The sequence below is a fragment of the Pelecanus crispus genome, chromosome 1 (genome assembly GCF_030463565.1).
Source record: "Pelecanus crispus isolate bPelCri1 chromosome 1, bPelCri1.pri, whole genome shotgun sequence".
Taxonomy (NCBI): Eukaryota; Metazoa; Chordata; class Aves; order Pelecaniformes; family Pelecanidae; genus Pelecanus; species Pelecanus crispus.
Genome location: NC_134643.1, coordinates 200540679 through 200561104, shown reverse-complemented (window position 1 = coordinate 200561104; position 20426 = coordinate 200540679). Strand labels below are relative to the sequence as shown.

Below are 20426 nucleotides of genomic sequence, written 5' to 3'. Positions count from 1 at the left end.
CTCCAGATGTGGTCTCTGCAGTGTTGAGGACAGGGGAAGGATTACCTCCCTCAGCCTGCTGGCATTGCTTTTCCTAATGCAGCCCAGGATACCATTGGCTGCCTTTGTCACAAGGGCACATTACTGGCTCAAGGTCAACTTACTGTCCACCCAGACCACCAGGTCCCTTTCTGCAAAGCTGATTTCCAGCTGGTCAGTACCCAGCATATACTGGTGCTTGGGGCAGTTCCTCCTCAGGGGCAGGACTTTGCACTTCCCTTTGTTAGTCTTCATGAGATTCTTGTTGGTCTGTTTCTCCAACCTGCTGTGGTCCCTCTGAATGACTGCATACTTATCTGGTGTATCAGTCATTCCTTCCAATTTTGTATCATCTGTATGCTTGCTGCAGGTGCACTCTGTCTCACCATTCAGGTTATTAATGAAGAAGCTGAATGAGATTGGACCTAGTATTGACCCTTAGGGTACTCCAATAGTAACTGGCCTCCACTGGACTCATACGACTGACAATGCTTTTAGTCCAGCAGTTCAGTTAGTTTTCAGACCACCTCACCATCTACTTATGTATCTCATTCTTCATTAGTTTGTCATTGAGGTTATTACAGTGTTGAAAGGTCTTGCTAGAAAGTCAGGATAAACATCTACAGCTTTCCTCTCCATCCTCCAAGCCAGTCATCTCATTGTAGAAGGCTATCAGTTTGATCGAGGATGATTTCCAATTTATAAATCCATGATGGCTATTGCCAATCACCTTCTTAGGTGAAGGCTAAGGCTTTAAGTGAGTGCAGGAAGAAGTGGCCAGAGGCCTTTCTGGTGGGAGAGCACCATTACATCAGCTTGACCAGATGTGAAAACCAATGCTTAAAAATGGAGAAGGGAAGCAAAGAAATGCTTTCACATTTGCCAGATGTCAGGGAAAACTGCTACTGTTCTGTAATCATCTAAATTCTAAGTGCTGCTACAAGAACTGTAAGCCAATTTCTTTTTTTTTTTTCAAAATAACTTTCATTATCTCTGATATTGGGCAGCTGCTAAGTGACAGTCTATTAATACTTGTGTATTGGAACAGTATTGTACCAATTACCAATTACAAAATGAGTGTGACAATCCTGGAAGAAAATTAGAAGTCTTTGACATTTGCATGGATGATAAATAACAGTAAGGAGAAGGCTTTGTTGCAGAGCAGTCAGGTTCAAATGGTAAGATTCAGAATTCTATAGCACGAATTTTAGCATAAGCAAACCAACGTCATATACCTAACAGTGAATAATGGGCACCATGCTTACAGAATTAGTAGTTACATATTAGAAGGCAGTAGTTACAGAAGGATGTTAAGGGTTATTGTAGGTAACCAGCTGACCATAAACTGCTTTTTCATTGCTCTAGCTGCAAGAGCTAATGTGATCTTTCCAAGGGTAGTCGGAACAGAGAAGAGAGTAAAGGTGATGTGATCACTTCCTGAAGTCTTGGCAAAAGCATTACTGGAATACCATTTACAGTTAAGAATTGCTACTTCTTTTAAGAGACAATGGAAAAAATTGGTACTATTCAGAGAACACTCTGGAGTGAACTGTGCTCTGGAAAACACGTTTTATAATTAAACCTTCCAAGAAGAAAAAAAAGTGATGAAATTAAGGATGCTCTTGACTTCTATTTTCAGATTTTATGCAAAATCTGGTGTTGATGGATTCTTTAATCTGAGATCCAGTGGGTAAACAGCAAAATAGGAAAATTCAAACTTTTAGACACACAATACTATGGTCACTTTAACTGTCACAATTATAATAAGACACAGTATAATAATAATAATAATAATCACAGTTTAATAGATCATTGGAAATGTTTCCTCAAGAAGGAGGTGTAGCTTCTTTGTCATAAATGTAGGGCTAACCTTAAGTGTGCTTAACTGGGAAGTCTCCATCCTTTAAATCTCTGTACTTGTTTCTGCTAAAAAATGAGATGGAGTGACATTACTTCTAAGTGAGGCCTGGAATTAGATAAAATCAATCCAGATATTAAGATTTTTTTTTGGGGGGGTGGGGTGGGGGGTGGGGGGGGGGTGGGGGTGGGTTGGGTGTTTTTTTTTTTTAAGAGATGCTTTCTTTCAAATTATGTATTGGGCTCTGTAAAAAAATTAGAGAGTGAACTGAGGCTGGATTGTTATAATTTTTGCTTTTTGTCCTTAAAACATTCAAGTGCTTCCACAACCATTTAATGGAAGAATAGCTAAAACTTCTGAAAGAGCATTCTAAATTTTATTTTTACTGATGTAGGGACAAGGGGGAAAAAAAAAAAAGCCACAAAGCAAGCTGTCTAGGCTTTTCAGTCCTTCTGTAGAGCTAATAATAATAGAGATAATGCAGAATAGTTGCAAAAGCACATAATGGAATTCCAAAGTTAGTAGAAAAGAAACTTTTTTTTCTTCAGGCAAGAATAAATTAATATCTTCTCAATCTCAGTACTATGATCATATGTTAAATTGCTCGTAAAATCCTAAGCTAAAGAAACTGGAATCACTAAACAGTTTCACCAGTGGATGGAAAAATGCTTACCTGCTATTGAAGTGTAATAACATCCAGTAGCTGCTTTGAGAAACTGGCTGAAATGACTGTAAGGGTTTTATGAACGATCTGTGGTAAAATTGTATACCAGCTGCTCTGGGAGGTAGTTAAAGGCTCGTAAAACAATATGGGTATTGACAGTACTGCTCTTGTTGTCTCTGTGCATTTCATCTGTGGATGTGGCAAGTTCTGCATGTGTAGGTGATTGCTAAGAGAATTTCTTTGCGGTGTCCTAGAGACCAGTCCTAGCCTACTTTACCTTTGGCAAGAAATAAAATGCGAAGATTAACATAAGCTGTATATTGTAATATTGAGGTAACTGAGTTCTCAGTTTCTGAACTAGTTGTATTAGAATGCTAATTCATTTGGCAAAAAAAAGTAAAATCTTGGCTAAGCTTCATGTTTAGAAAATTATTCATTCTATTCCAAGATGAAGAGTCCTGCTAAGAAATGAGCTATTTTTTCATTATTTCATTGCTTTCTTGTCTTCATACGCTGAACTCCAGGAAGTTACACGTCAGGACAATTCAGTGTCAGGACACGTCAGTGTTTCAAATTTCAGGAGCAGTCCGGTTTGACCATAGTGGTGGCAAAATTGGCCCAGTAACTGGGGGGGTTAAGAAAGGGAAAAATTTAGAGGTGTAGACATTTCTTCAAGAGCAGTTTTTGGTTGGTTTGTTTTTTTTTTTTTTTTTTGAGTGTTCTCAGTGTATGAAAAAATACTTACTAGCTCCTCTTCAAAGTAGTAGGATGCATTTTACACAATTTTAATAATGTTTTATCAGGCAAAAACATGACGGTCTTTACAATTATTGGCTGTTGGTAATTTAAAAAAAAACACAACATTTTATGTGACATCTCTAATCAAATAATTCTACACCATATGTCAGAACATAGTGAATCTGTGTATTTTTTTCATTATCCTTCAGAATAGTATTCTGTTAGCCAAAACCATTATAACTTGTAGAGATGACTTATGTTGGTGAGAAACAAATTTGGCATTATGAGAGATGCAACTACCTGGTGAAAAGTTCTTTGAATGGCATAAAGCCCCAAGGAGGTAAATCAAAGTCTTGAACTAGCCCACAACACATTCAGTTGTTCTTATTGTAAAAGCTGTATTTTAAGGTTTTTAACCTTCATGTTATTGTACAAAAATCAGTACTGTGGTCATGCAGGTTACTTGTGTATATAGGCAGTGCAGGTTATATACGTATATGAGTAATATTCTCCCATGAGGCTGTTCACTGTTCCTTTTGTTGTGGGGTATAGCTGCCTATGGTGTCATTGTGGCAGCCAGATCACTGAAATGATCCACATTAAAAATAGTCTTCAAAAGATGCAGGGGAATGGCAGTGTTATAAATTGTCTTCACTGTTGAGGTCAGCGGTGATAGACAGTATGTAATTTTTCTCTTCATTCTTAGATTATATCTTAGGTTTACTTAGAGAGGTTTTTCCTTCCAGGTTTATTAAAAAGAGTGCCCTTTTTTTGTAAGGAAGGTTGTGTGGAAGCCTGTACAAAGGGCTGTGGCAGGGAATAATGCTCCTTTCCAGCACAGCAGCTTGAGGGAAGAGAGAATTGTGTACGACATATAGAGGCAGATAGAACAATGAGGAAACCGCAGCCTGAATTTGGGAAAATAAAGCTTCTGCAGCACCTTAACAAATTGCTAAAGGGAAAGAGCAAACCAAGGCATGCCTCAAGGCCAACAGAACCGCCTTGATCAGACATCATGAGGCATAGTATGCTGCAGCTCATGACAGAAATCAAGACTGGAAGTAAGGACCTCTGTGCAAGGACCCATTAGGGTGGAGAAGTGTCATCTATAGATGTTACTACTCCTGTTCTGTTTAGCCTGATCACTCTGTTTTTCACACTTGATAGAAGTATTCTAATTAATTATAACAAAAGTGGCTTTCTAGAATTGAGAATTTGAATGTCTCTTTTTGACCTCCTTTAAAAATTCCCTTATAGGAGAAGAACATCTAAGCTCTGGCCACCTCAGGGACTAGTCACACCACCTATCTTGTAAGGTGTTTATTTTTTTCAGAAGATCGTGGTTTATCAGCTATATTCTTGACAGTGAGGAAAGAGCAAAATCTGATTCTCTCCTTTAATGTATACATACAGATTTAACTGTAAGTTTCTGAAGATGGAATTAGGTCTGTAACTATGCAATTTTTCTGCGTATTAAAATCAAGATTGTATTTGTGTAGTAGGGTAGATGAAAAATGTAGAATTTCAACAGCTATTAAGGAAGATGACATCTGAGCTTAGTATTCACATATGCCTTTCACCTCTTAATGTTACTATGAAAAACCTAGTAAAAGTGTTTGAAAATGTTACAACAATGAAACCATTTAAAACATCATTATTGTAATAATATGAAATTATTTTGTCACCTACATTAAGGAAATGAGAAAGTGTTAATTACTGGACTGCAGGAGTATATACAAATGTTCAAAATTAGTGTCTTTTTTTCATATACTTGCAAAGCTGCATTTCAGAATTTATGGATGAAGTTCACCATTTAGACCTTATATTTCAGCCATTGGTTATTTTTATAACCTGATTGGTAACAAGTTTAAAAAAAAAGACTAAAAGCTGTATAAAGTGTGCTTCATATTAATGATAGCTGACTTATCTTTATTGTACTTAGCTTTTCAGAAGGGAATAAGTGACATAGCTTTAGATATGGACTTACCTTTTTAAAAATGCTCTGTGTACTTCAGTCATGAATTTCCACTAGCTACCTTTGCAAAATGTTTTTTAAGAAGTCCAGAATTTTGCTTTACAATGCTTTTGATTTCAAAGATAAGTAGAGAAATATATGAGCTTTCTGCATTATCTGTCTTTATGATATTTGTCACAAGAAAGCTGGAGGCCCTTACTAAACTTACTTTGTTAAAATTGTAGTCCTTTATCAATTTGACAAATGAAAATAAATCCACAACTCAGATGATTAAAACTTCATAGATCATTAGCTGAACTAAATCGTAAGTCTTGAAAAAGAAATATTTCTTGTGCATAGTAATTGCCTTGAATCCAAATTTGTATGTCATACCGTCCGCATTGTTCTCTAAACCCCATAAAATTGCAAGGCATCTCACATTTGTTCTGTGACGGATTTTTCTTTACAAGTTAAATCAGATGTGTCATTTTAAATGATGATGAATTGGGGAACTGAAGGAAAAACATTATTAACCACCTTGGATTTTTGTAAAGGAAAAAAAAAGTACTGATTTTTAGAATGTAGCCTGGAATCAAGTAAGTGATGAAGGTTAGTAGTTCCCCCCAAAGAAATGGTGGGGAGAGAAGATATAAAGGAAATGAAGCTCATCATTCCAGGTACTAATTTCTTTCTCATGGCAATTTAAAGTAATGTTTGGACTGTTTTATTATACAATAATTCCCCTTTTCCCAATTCCATTAATAATTCTTTCTTTTCAGTTTCCGCACTAGCAAAGGTGTTGGGTATTCTGCTCATTTTGTTGGCAACTGCTTAATAGTTACATCACTGAAGTCAAAAGGCAAAGGTTTCCAGCACTGTGTGAAGTATGACTTTCAGCCACGCAAGGTAAGCAAAGTGGTTTTTACAATAAAGAATAACATTGAAAATGTGACAAAGTGCTTCTGGGAAGAAGGGCTAAAATCCCTTTAGTACCATAGTGTTACTAATAATTTTTTATTGATAAGTAGCTTCTCTGATGGTCATGCAAAGTTTTATGTCAGTTACAGACCAGAATCAATTCAAGGAAAATGTAGTAATTTATAAAGTAACATTCCTAACTTCTATGAAGTCAACTTGTTTTTAAAAATACTTCTTTATTAGCTTCAGATACAGAAGAATTTTGAGTATTTGTAAAATCATTGTATTTTATTTTTAAAAGGTCATCATTGTATTTCTGAAGATTCTGTACTTCGTAACTTTGGTGCCAATGTCTGGAATGATTTTGCTGGCAATGCTAGTGTTTCATTATCTGTTGTTGGGGGATATAAGGCTCTGAACTTTCTTCTATGTCAGTGGTGTTTCAGGATTTCTCATTTTTCATAGTAAATCTTGATTATTTCTCTAGACCGTATTAGTGTTCATTTCTACTGTACGCCTAGTAGTCCTAGGAGAACAATGATTCTGCTGGCTTCATTATTTCAGTTAGTTGACTGAAGCATTGACTTTTCCGTACAGTGAGCATTATGTGTTTGTCATTGATAGCAGCCTTGTATATATTTTGCTGTGAAGCTTATTTCTTTTTTTATGGCCTTAGAATTTGTATTTTGAATTTCAATGATTGTTTTGTTTTGAGAAACCAGTCTCTTAGGGAGGGAATGCCATTGTTCACTCATCAGTTTTATGTTCTACTATTTTTCTTGGTATGTATTTGTGATTCAGAATCACTGATTTTAATTCTGTTATGTAGCTTTGAGGTCATTTGTGGTTTTTTAAAACATAGTAACATCTTTTTCTAGCATATTACTCAGGGACGTATAAAGCCTTATAAACACGTCTGCTGAGTGTATTGAAAAGAATCAATTCTGGTTTGCAAATTTTATTTAATTTTATAGCCAGAGAAGAGTTTTGATGACAGTTCAGTTTTCTTTTAAAGTAGCACATCTGATGCTACTGATAAACACTCAACCTAGGAACAAATGGAATTGTAACTTTTGGATTATGTTATTGATAACTAGTTTTTGGGATCTAGATGATCATTCTTTATTTGTTGATGAAGAAGCAGTCTTTCATATTTTAACAAGATATTCTTTTGATAATTTTTATTATGAATGACTAGTTTCCTTCATGGCATCCCTAGAAAATTTTAGTTCTTGCTATTCTACTTAAAATAGTTAATTCCGAAATACTAGTACATGTATATCTCATTATATAAATATCAGTTTAAAAATCATAATCTGCTGATCTGCTGAAGTATGTCCAAATATAACTTCTATGCATTTTATATTTCTCGAAGATCGTGCTTCATACACGTCAGTCGTATGTCAGATTTAGAAAGTATTTGAAATAAATCTTCTAGAATATATCTGCAAGTGGTTTCATACAACGTATTTTTTCTATTAATAACTTCTGTGTACATGTATGTGGGAAGGTACATAACGCATAATGGAGGAAAGAAAAGCTGTCAAATACAACTCCTGGCTCTAACAAATCAAAACATACCCTGTTTAATATGTAGATTGATTTTCTTCATGTTATTTAGGTATTACATTGGTTCCACTGTGCAAGCACTGAATATGTAGATATATATTAAAAAAATGTGTACCCATTTACAAAGCAGCTTACTGTCCAGATGCTAACTTGAGAAGTGTGATTTTTGTCATCAGATATACTATTTTCCAGCGATTCGCTTACAGGCGTAGACATTTCAGCAATGGCTTTTGCCAGAAACATTATCCTCATTAAAGTTCTGAATAATGTTTTTTTAAATTTTTGTTGAATCACAGTAAAATTATATATTCAAGCCACCTGCTCACAAGCTTTATGTAGGCAGATCAGAAAGACTCTATGTTCATGTGAAGATCTTCCCACTGTTAACTATGTCATATGACACCATTCAAAGAATAATATGTAATCTTAATTTAAAACTTTAAGACGTATTAAGTGGTTACTTTAGGTTTTAATTAGTGTATTTTAACAACATTATAAAAGCAAGTATTTCTAAAAATACATGGAGAAATTTGGTCATCATATCCCCAAACAGAAAATGTGGGTGTAGTATAATAGACTGACCTCTCACAGAGCTAAACTAGATTTGGCAGTGTTGTGTTTAACATGTCTATACTGCTTTTTGGAACTCCAAAGTGAAATTTTTGCGTATTAGTAACCCCAGTAATTCTCACTGCCTTGAGTTCCAGCCTCAGCATCAATCCTTGTAAAAGGATGAACGGGAAAGCATTGTAGTTGAGGGCAAAGAGCTTTTTTTGGTGTTTCTAATCCTGAACACCTTTACTAATTTTAGTATACACTGAAATAAGTTCCACATTTTGAAATACTCAATGTGTGATGCCTCATCTCTCTGATTGTACTGTGCTGTGGAGTAGGAATATGACTTACTCAGCAGTGGGTGATTAAGCTTGAAAGATTTCAGCAGTATAAAAAATTGACAGGCTGTTATCTAAAGTGTCTTTGAGTGCTACCTAAGGAGGCTCTTGTTATAGCAGAGAGGCATGGTCTTGGTGCATTTTTGAGAAAATGATATAGGGAAGGAGTCTGTAGGATGAACTTAAAACAAAATTGTTATTCCTGGCTTCAAAAATTTAAGAAACAAAAAGGAGGAATTTTTCAACTAAAAGTTGAAGAAAAATTGTGTGTGAGATTATACAACTTGGTTTGGTTCAATGTGTAGTAGTGAAGTCCTGAAAACCATTTCCCCAGATACATAATTGGAGAGAAATCAACAAAATGCCTGTAGAGCATCAGCAAAGAATATTCACATAAATGGGACACAGATAATAGGACATTATGAGACATGCATATATGCTTGATTCTGCATATCTAAAAAAATAAAAGATAACCTGGAATGTCTATTTTAAATGAGGTTATTGACATAATAGAAGTATCAGAAGCTTTGTTGACTTGACTGTCAGTGGGCACTCATTTTGAATTGTACTTACAGTTACGAGTGACAGTGCGGCAGGTCTTGCCAATAGAGGAGTGATGCCCTGTATTAAAGACTTAACCTAATCAGATAAATAAGTTCATTGTAACAATAAATAACTGAGTTTCTGTGCAGTGAAAATCAGTAACTAAGTAGGAAAACCATACTATTCAGATTAAATTGTTAGCCACATGATAAGGGTGGTTATAACATCTGTGATGAACTGGGGAAGATCAAAAAGCATACCAAAATAAAGCAGCTTACATTACTTTGCTATAAACTGTGTGGCATCTTACTGGGACGAGAGTTCAAACTTTTAAATACCAGAAGCATTTGGATTTATTTCTTTTTGAAACTTTGAGAGAGCTCAGAGGTTTACTCTTGCTTGACTTTGTCTTGAAGAATGCAGAATATGCTTGGATATGCAAGATTTGCTATTTTTATTTTTAAAGGAACTGCAAAAAACTGCCTTCACTTCTTAAAAAAAAAAAAAAAGAAGAGGAGCAGCTAAAAGATAGAGGTGTTTGATAGCACTAGATAAATTGCTTAAATGCAAAGATACTCATCCCAGAATCCTGAGGGAATTGGCTGATGTAGTTGCCAAGCCACTCTCCATGATATCTGAAAAGTCATGGCAGTCAGGTAAAGTCCCTACTGACTGGAAGAAGGGGAATGTTGTGCCCATTTTTAAAAAGGGAAGAAAGGAGGACCCTGGGAACTGTTGACCTGTCAGCCTCACCTCTGTGCCTGGGAAGATCATGCAGCAGATCCTCCTAGAAGCTATGCTCAAGCACTTGGAAGACAGGGAGGTGATTCGAGACAGCCAGCACGGATTCACCAAGGGCAAGTCCTGCCTGACCAACCTAGTGGCTTTCTGTGAAGGAGTAACTGCATCAGTGGACAAGGGAAAAGCAATGGATGTCATCCACTTGGATTTCTGTAAAGCGTTCGACACAGTCCCCCACAACATCCTTCTCTCTAAATTGGAGAGATATGGGTTTGATGGGTGGACTGTTCAATGGATAAGAAATTGGCTGGATGGTCGCATCCAGAGGGTCATGGTCAATGGCTCGATGTCCACATGGAGACCGGTGACAAGTGGGGTCTCTCAGGGGTCCGTACTGGGACCGGTGCTATTGAACATCTTCATCAGTGACATAGACAGTGGAATCGAGTGCACCCTCAGCAAGTTTGCAGATGACACCAAGCTGAGTGGTGCGATTGACACACCAGGAGGACGAGATGTCATCCAGAGGGACCTGGACAAGCTGGAGAGGTGGGCCTGTGTGAACCTCATGAGGTTCAACAAGGCCAAGTGCAAGGTCCTGCACCTAGGACGGGGCAACCCCCAGTATCAGTACAAGTTGGGGGATGAAGAGATTGAGAGCAGCCCTGCAGAGAAGAACTTGGGGGTACTGGTAGATGAAAAGGTGGACATGAGCTGGCAATGTGCGCTTGCAGCCCAGAAAGCCAACCGTATCCTGGGCTGCATCAAAAGAAGCGTGGCCAGCAGGTCGAGGGAGGTGATTCTGCCTCTCTACTCTGCTCTGGTAAGACCTCACCTGGAGTACTGCATCCAGCTCTGGGGCCCTCAGCACAAGAAGGACATGGACCTGTTGGAGCAGGTCCAGAGGAGGGCCAGAAAAATGATCCAAGGGCTGGAGCACCTCTCCTATGAGGCCAAGCTGAGAGAGTTGGGATTGTTCAGCCTAGAGAAGAGAAGGCTGTGAGGAGACCTTATTGCGACCTTCTAGTACTTAAAGGAGGCCTACAGGAAAGATGGGGACAATCTTTTTAGCAAGGCCTGTTGTGACAGGACAAGGAATAACGGATTTAAACTAAAGAAGAATAGATTTAGACTAGACATTAGAAAGAAGTTTTTTGCAATGAGGGTGGTGAAGCACTGGAACAGGTTGCCCAGAGAGGTGGTAGAGGCCCCATCCCTGGCAACATCCAAGGTCAGGTTGGATGGGGCTCTGAGCACCCTGATCTAGTTAAATCTGTCCCTGCTCACTGCAGGGGGGTTGGGCTAGATGACCTCTAAAGGTCCCTTCCAACCCAAAGCATTCTATGATTCTGTGATTCTATGATACAAAAGACTAAGAGCAAATACACCGTTAGTCCAAAAAATCCAATAGAACATTTAAAAGCTCCTCACAATGTACCTGAGCAAAGATAAATAGCAGAGTAGAGTCCATTGTAAGTAAAAAGAAGTTGTTCAGAGAGTGGAAGTTGTATCAAAATGAAGAAAAGCGTAAGTTATAGCAAATTATATGTAAAATGATAAGACAATCTTTTTTTTTTTTTTTTTCCAGTCCATAGGGGCAATTAGATGACTAAGCCTTAATAGGAGCCCTTGAAGAATATAGTATCATAACAAAAAAAGCTAAGTGAATTAATTACATCATTGTTTACTACAAGAGGAGTCAATGGGGATGAGTCAGAGGACGTGTCTCAAATTGAGATGTCAGTAGAAGAGGTATAGAAATCAATATAAGAGGTAGTAAGTAATTACCAGGACCTCACAGTAGGCACCCCCAAGTTCCACAGAAATTTGAATAAGAAATCTGCTAAACTTTTAATTGTGGTACATAATCTATTTTGTCAAACAAATGGGTGATGGAAAATTACACAAATTTTAGAAAAAGACTTTGCTGATATTTAGAATTACATACTATCATACTTAACCATCGAAATGGGGTAGAGGCTAGAGAAATGGAAAGGAAGGATTAGAAAACACGTAAATATATCGAGGACAAAGCAATGCAATATTGCACCAGAAGTCTTGTCCTCTACTTCTGTTGAATTATTTGAAGGATTCTTATTGTGCATAAGAACAGGTTTTTGAGCCAGTTGATGCATGCTATGTGGATTCCCCAAGAACTTTAGGCATTATACTCCTCTGAAAGCCTTAGAGAAATTATGCTATCATGCGATAAGAGAATTTATGTTCGTTAAAATACAGGGATGGAAGGATATGAATCAAGTGAGCAAGCAGGAATCTCAGAAGGGCGTTTTATTTTCCTGCCGATAAGAATGCATTATGGACTTAACTCGGTGGAGTTTGTCATCCTCTATTTTATGAACCAGCTTTGAAAACCTATGTTACTCATTTTATCTAGATTGATACTGGTGACAAGTATGACACAAAGAGTAAACCATTTTTTAATACTTGAATACTTCCCTGGCTAAAAAAAAAGTGCAGCTTAAGATGTAAATTTAATTTATTCAAGTGCAGGAGGCAAAAGAGCAATTTTTTTACTGGATTAATTACGATAACAAGCTGGGATAGACTGTGTGCATGTGCATGTGTGTATGCACAAGTATTCAAGTAAAGAAAAGCTCAATGTTTTTTGTAGAGTTTGCCTTGTGGGTCAGAATAACAGACAAGGGTAGTGCTCTGACATAGTGGCAGTGCTAAAGATTACAAAGCTGCATGGAAGAAAGAAGGCTTGGACTAAAAGAAGCTGCATGTGCATGAATGGGGGTTAACATGAGGAAGAAAAAAAAGATTATGAAAAGTAGATTGTATCATTTTCCTGAAGTTTGATATGGACACCAAAGCTCTCCTACGATAGCATTGCTCATTTCAGTTCCTGACAGGCTCTATGGTCAGTGTTTCAATGAAAGTAATGAACTATTTATTTCCAAATGAATGAGTCATCTATTAAGCTTAAGCTACACACAGGGACAGTCTTACAAACAGGTATGTTGTCAGAAATGCTTTTAAAACACTGTAAAAGAAAAATCACAGATAGAAGATAAATGGATAAAACTTGGGGTTTATGGTTGTCAGCTGATTTCTGTTACAAAAGTATCAGAACTGGAAATATGAGTAAATAGTTATAAAAGGTACAATTTTGAATAGTGCTATTGCAAAGAACACCTGCTGTTGGGATGAAAGTATTTAAAATCATCATAGCTTAGTGGAGATTATTGGTAAATTAACCTTTGAAGGAAAGAGGACAAGGGAATTTTTCTTCTAAGAGATTTATGTTAGGAGGTGTGGACGCTTTGGAAAAGAAGTGTTGATGAAAGCAGAGCTCTAGTCACACAGTTTGCACTTAGTTTCTGATTAGCATAGTCACCAGTTAAGCTTCTAGACTTTGAGTTATGAATAGGTTGTTGAATTTATGATGGGTGTTCCTTTCTGAAATAGAATCTGCCTACAAAATGGGGAACAACATTTGCTTATTGAGTTGTGGGTTTGGTTTTTGATTTTGCGGGGGGAGGGAGCAGTGGCCCACAAAAAATACTTTGTTCGTGGTTGCTTGAAAAAAAAAAAAAAAAAGACTAGCCACATGTGACTTCAGAACCCAAAGCTGCAGCAGTATGTCCTTAATCTAGTATTGCCCAATAAATCTGCTTACTTGGATATGCAAGAAGTGAGATACTCTTACATAGCGTTGTGTGATTAGTAGGGTTTTTTCCCCCTTCTGTTAACTGTAGGTTTTAAGGAGTGAAAAATGAAAATACATTTTTAAAGACCTGGAAACAGATATAGAAAAATATATCTATTCTAATATATATAGATATTATAGATAAGTAACAGAATACAGCTCAATTTGAGGACTACTGCAATGATTATTGTCAAAATATCTTTTGCTGCATACTTTTTTTATTTGTAATTCTGTGCTCTGTCTGATTTCAAAATCAACATTTGAAAACTTTTTGCTTTTATTTTCTGTCATACAGAGAGGCATATTTTTATATTAGTAGGCTCTGTATTTACTTCTTACCCCAGCTCAGGGAGAGAGTCACCGAGTGACTTACTAAAATACTGCCTAAGGGATGCAGAAGTTCTCTGCTTTGGGAAAAAGAGACTTAGCTGAACATAGAAATCAAAAGATAATAACTGAAAAAGATACCAAGATACCAAGAAAGGGAAGACAAGTAAATTGTAAATTACTATTCCAAATTATTAAAATATGGAATGGTCTTTTCAAGGCAGATGAGCTGACTTTTTCACAGAATCAATAAGATTGGAAAGAGACATGTTGAGACAGTCTAGTCTCACCCCCTGTTCAAAGAAGGGACACCTAGATCAGGTGGCACTGGATGTTGTCCAGTCAGGTTTTTAATATCTCCAAGCAAGGAGACTCCACAGTTTCTCTGAGCGACCTGTGCTAGTGTTTGACTATCCTTACTGCTTACTACCACCCTTCTTACATATGTTTAAATGGAGTTTCCTGTATTTCATTTTGTGCCCATTGCCTCTTGTCCTGTCACTGGATACTGGTGAGAAGTCTCTGGCTCCATCTTCTTTACCCGCTGCCCATCAACTATTTACACACATGGATAAGATCCCCCTCAGCCTTCTCTTCGCCAGGCTAAATGGACTCATATCTCAGCCTCTCCTTGTGTCAGAGGCTTTAATCACTTAATCATCTTTGTGGCCCTTTTGGGGCTTTCTCCAGTATGTCCATTTTCATCTGGTTTGTATATATTTTAAAATAATACAGATACCCATTATAGTTAAGTATGAGTTGATTTGTAGATCTTAAAGATTAAATTTCCATTCCTAGTCTTAGATGAGTTTAAAGGTTCAGTTTTTAAGGAAACTTAAGGTTTTCCTCTTGAACTTACTTATCATGGGCATAATGATTCCTGTTAAACAGATTATTTGAAAGATCACCAGAGTTGTACTTGGAAGCATTTTACTGTGATGCTTTCTCTGTTTGATTGTATAATGCATTTTAAAGATATGATGGTTGTCCAAAAATTGGCGGAATGGTAAAGAATAGAGTAAGAAAATCATATGAAGGATGACATCTGAAACTGGGCTGTAAAATTTGCTGTTGTGAATTTTTTCCTTTTATTTAATAATTTCTGACAGAGAGCTATGATGAAAAGGCATGTGATATGTGATAAGAATTTGTTAAGGTAAGTGCACATAGAACTGGATTTCCCTTCAGAACTCAGTTATGTTTTGTGTTACAGCGTATAGTGTTTAAATTAAATTACACTTTTGGGAATGGAAGTGTATTCAATTTTTTAATTGTATCTATGCATTTTTGGCTCTAATACAATAAAGGGATGCAGGTAGGTATATCATTATATTTAGGCATGGTTCTGCTGACTGGACTTGAAATTCCACTGACTTGATTTTTAATTTTACGAGTTTGTAAGGATTCATTTGTGTAACTTTGAGACTTGTCACTTATTTTTAATGCCATTCATTAACTTAAACTGCCACTATATACTGATTTTCCATGTCTTTCCAGTGGTACATGATAAGCATTGTACACATCTATAATCGATGGAGAAACAGTGAAATACGATGTTATGTGAATGGTCAGCTGGTATCCTATGGTGACATGGCCTGGCATGTTAACACAAATGATGTAAGATTTTATTTTTTCCTTTCTCATAGCTTTTCATTTTAAAGTAAATTGAAAAAGAAAAAAAGTACTATATTTGTTTTCTCTAGATATCTGCAAATTTTCTGTCTTTTCTTAACTTTCTCCTTTAATCTATCTTCCTTAGTTATGTACTTAATAAAATATAATATTATTGGGTTTATATATTAATACTTTTTAGAATACTGGGGATTTTTTTTGGCCATATTTTGCATTGCTATTTTAGTGAAATTTTCAGAGATTTTGTTTGGAGAGACTATTATAGCTCATATTTTTAATATGTGATACCGTATAGAGGATAGTGATAACAATGGATTAATACTTAGCTTTTTCCATAGGAAAATGTGGTAGAGTTACAGATTTTACAGATTTAGCTTGAGAAAAGTTCTTAAGAAAAACTGATTAATTCTGCCAAATGACTGTGCATACTGCCAATGTATACAAAAGTACTAATTTTTGTGTCACATTAAGTTCTATGTTGGATTCCAGAGGAGATATTTGTTAATGGTTAAAAGATTTCTGTGCTTTTTGTGTTATTGCACATTAAATTTTAAGCAATTTTTTTAATTGCAGTAGAACTGAGTAGCATGAACTATGATCCGAGTCATATTGTTTTAAGCACTGTATAAGTATAGTAAAAGATCATTTCTTCTGTGCAGAGTTTACAGTTCTAAACCAACAAGATAGAGAGACAAAAAATAAAAGCTAGCAAACAGAAGCATGGAGAAGTGTCAAGAGAGTTATAATATTAGGCAAAGTCTGAAGTCTTACATCTGTCTCCCAGTAACAAGTATATTTTGCCTTTTATTGTTTGACTTGACATTAGTAAATAGGGAGTTGACCAATATTAAAAATGCTGTGCTAAATGTTAAGGTATTAATATTTAATTAATATTGTTAGCAAGTACAAATTAACTGCTACAAAATTTCTTCCCTGAAATACGGAGCAATTTTCTTGGGTAGTAAACTTTTACAGAGAGATGTCATCCATTATTGGCCATCCAAACCAGTTTAAAAGGCATTGGGAGATGTACCGTTGCATAGCATTAGTCAGCTCAGAGCAAAGGCACAGTGATATTGCATCTGCTTGTCCCACAGGCAGAAAGCAGTCATTTTTACCTGGAGAAGATTGCGTGTATACCTGTAAATACACCTGTATCTATTAATTGGACTGAGTTCAAATTAACAGTATATTCTTACAGGAAATTCATCTGTTCTCCTATGTTTTATATTTAAATTATTTTAATGAAATCTATGTAAGTGTCAGTTTGGGGGGTTTTTGTGCTCTCTTCTTGTACCTTCTACTTTGGAAGGTTTGAGAGTCTACACCTAATATTGCAGAAAATAGGCACTCTTTCCGGCCCAAAGTTTTGGATGGGGAAGGCAGACAAAACGATTCTCTTGTGCTTTGCTTTCAGCTAAAGCTGTGCCAGACTTTCAGAGGTGCTTGATTTATCAGCTTGCTACACTTTTGTTATTTCTTATTTATAATATAATTCGCAGTTGTTTCTGACCACCTGTACAGGATAAGGAAGGTTTTTTGTATTTAAGGAAATTTACTGTCTTTTGTTGCTAAATTCTAGAGGCAAAGTTGGATTTGAAAGGGAGAGTTTAAAAGTTACATGTTAATTAAAGTAGGAGGGCTCTGCTTGCCCAAGCTTCTGATCATCATTCTTTGTTTTCTTGGTAGCATTTCTACTTGCAAGAAAAGGCAAGCCTTTCAGTTTTTGCAGAGCATGGTTTCTCCTTGGTAATATAAACATTTTTGTGATAGGTGAGAATGTGATGATTGAAAAGTCAGTTGAGGTCTCAGAGGATCTGGGCTGAGTTATATGGTGTGGGGATCTGTAATCCTTAATGATTAATGCTTAGCAGGAAGAGCTGCTCTTTCTATTCATATTTTCTTCACAGTATTCCCTTCTACTTTCTCATGTAACAGAAGTACAATCTTTTCTTAAGGTGGGATTGGTTTACCAATCTTTATATGTTTTGGTATGTCTTTTAAGTTTCTGCTAAGGTTTTCCTTTGCTGGAGAATAGACTAAGTTATGAAAGACACTGGTTATCATTAGCTCTCTGGTTTTTAATAACAATAATCTGTTATATCAGAAGTAGGAAATAGAATAGAAAGAAGGAGAAATTCAGGAAAGATGTATGAATGCAACTGTGTAAAAGGCATAGAAAGGAAAATAGGGGAGCGCGTACGTCGGCTCCTTAGCACTATTATACATTAGCTAGGAAGAGAAGCTCTTATTTTAACTGTATTAGAACATTCTTGTTTCATATAAAGGTTGAGTTGTTAAAAGTATTCCCTTGAAAAGTCTAGAGCAATTATCTTGCTTATTTGTTGACTTCTACCTTCATACCCTTTCACTTGGATATAATTTTAGTCTCCTGCAAGATGACAAGAAAATACCATAATAGCTTTGGGGGAAAAGAAAAAACTATGCAAGTCAGCCAATCATTCTTCTTTTTTACATCATATATTGTGCATAACTATTTATGTAGATTATACTGATAAATTTAACAGTACAGGTGGTGAAAACAGTGAAAACTGAGCAAGGGACAAGAGTTGCGTACCATTAACTAAGTGCATCTTACACTTTTCAGTCTTTTCTTGTACAAGAACATTGTAAGATAATTGAGATGTAGTGTTTAAAACACTAAATATAATGAAGACAAGATTTTTCAGTTGCTCACTGTGTTGCTACCACTGAACAAAATGCATTATGATTAAATATTTTTTAGATTAATAAAACATTCATTAGATTTGCATTATTGAGTTTAAGATCAAGGGACTGAGTTGAATTTATTTTTTTTAAGCACAGGTTTTGTCTTGGTAGAGACTGTGAATTTATTTTATTTTATTTTTTCCCAGATTGATCTTGCATTACAGTTCTCTTACATTTTTATGACATGTTTTTAAATATCTGCCATTTACCTCTTGTATCCAAACAAGAACTGAAGAATACCTCAGTCTATAATGTTCATATGTACTCTGGAAGACACTGAAGTAAAGATGCATATGACAAAAAGGGTGACAGTTTAAAAAGATGCTTTTTTTTTTTCATTTTTAATGACTTTTTTCCCTTGCATTTCTTCTAATCCATTCTTGTTTATACGCAGCCATGAAGTCACTGGGTTCTTAACTGTTTCTGTAATATGGGCAGCAAGATATAGGATATTACATGAAGTAGTCATTAAAGCTTCACATCTTATTCTTCACAAATGTATGTTGTCTTAATAGACATGTTTTCGTTTAGGGATTTGCAAAATGTGTCATGTATGCAAAACTTTAAATCACTCTAAACCTTAAAACCTTAAACCTTCTTCAAGATTTTTCATTTTATTGAGGGGACGTCCGTGTATTAAAAATGTTGCAGTGTTTTGCCCGAGTGTTAGAGGGAAGGTACGACTGTGGATGAAAAAGGGGAAGACACTGTAAACTTCTTTTTATAGCTGTTTCTATTGAGAATACTGCTGATGCACTGTTTCCGTAGAGCCATTTTTGGCTTCGACTTCATTATTACTATTTAATGAAATATAAAAACCATAGCAATGCTGGGATTCATTGTGTTAGGGTGCTACACAAGATACAGTAGCTAATGGTAAATAACTCATTGAGTTTATATTCCAAGGAGTAAATATATCTAGAGATTATGACAAAAAGATGAAGTAAAATGCATGACAGGGTATAGCATAATGAAATGTGTGCAACTGCTAGCTGGTCAGTAGTCATGATCAGCTCCATATCCCTTATGGAGTTAATTATTTATAAGAGATAAAATACACTTTGAGATGGAAGTTAAATTGGAAGAGTTTGGCTATTACAGCTGTTAGATTAGGAATTTTCCCCAGTTATGGGAAGTAACATGAGCGAAAGCATAAAACTTCTCTTCAAGGTGTAGAATATGGGGATACTGAGGTATGGTGGAAGATTTTTTTTCAGATAGCTGAATGAAGATAAACTTGATGATGTGCTGACATCTTTCACAGAACTCTGCATTTCCATTGTAGGATAAGGAAACTGTATAAGGATTTAAAAAGTTGATGTAAATGGTGAAAAGCCAAGAGGTTGATAACATCAGTAGCACTTAGGCTGCATTTGAAAGAAGGCTTATAAGTATCAGGAATATTAAGGATAAAGTTATGTCCTTAAGTAGCATGGTTCATAGGCCCCCAAGAGCTTAATTTTTTATGTAAATAAAATAGGAGGATTTGGACCAAGGCACTGAATGAAGTAGATCTGTCAGTCACCTCATCTTGGAGTCATTAATGACATACTACCAGGGATATACAGAAATAGGCAAACAAACTTGGATCAGTTGGTGTCCATCAGATTTAAAACTGTGGAAATGTGAGATAGTTGGAGGAACACCAAATGAGTTATGAGTATTGGGTGCTGATTTTTAAATCAATCAATCAGTCAATCAGGTTTACGGATTGTTTGGCATCTAGAACAGAAATGAATAAAAATTACCGGAAGATCAGGAGTTAGCCCTCCCCTCCAATTAAAAATAATGGAAACACCTAATCCAGAGAGAAGCACCAGAAAATGGGAAAGTGTAATCTGGTAAGAATGAAAAAAGACAGAACTGGAAATTGCTACAGGTTAACAGACCTAGAATGTAATTATCTGTAAAACTCAGAATCCATTGAGAGCTACAATGGCTGTTGTACAATTAATGATAACTAGAAGAATTCAGGAAAATACCCTTGTAATAGGCAGGAATGTATGTCTCAGAATTTGTAAGTATAAACTAGGAAAAAGAGCGGCATCAGTAGCTCAGACAAATTCCTCAACCATAAAAATGGCAACTGCTCAACATGAATTGACTTAACGCTTTCTGACAGTAATGGCACTGATGTCAGTAAAGCCTTCAAGGCTAAGCAAGACTCA

General features: G+C 36.1%; 1 protein-coding gene across 4 annotated transcripts in view; it reads left to right on the top strand.

The window, feature by feature from the left end:
- The window catches only part of NBEA (neurobeachin), a 532307-nt gene that overhangs the window by 107910 nt on the left and 403971 nt on the right, over positions 1-20426 (top strand). For all 4 annotated transcript variants that reach the window (XM_075727933.1, XM_075727935.1, XM_075727932.1 and 1 more), the window contains exons 6-7: positions 6012-6138; positions 15394-15513. In XM_075727933.1, the coding sequence (XP_075584048.1) occupies positions 6012-6138; positions 15394-15513 (247 nt within the window). The remainder of the gene's footprint in view (positions 1-6011; positions 6139-15393; positions 15514-20426) is intronic.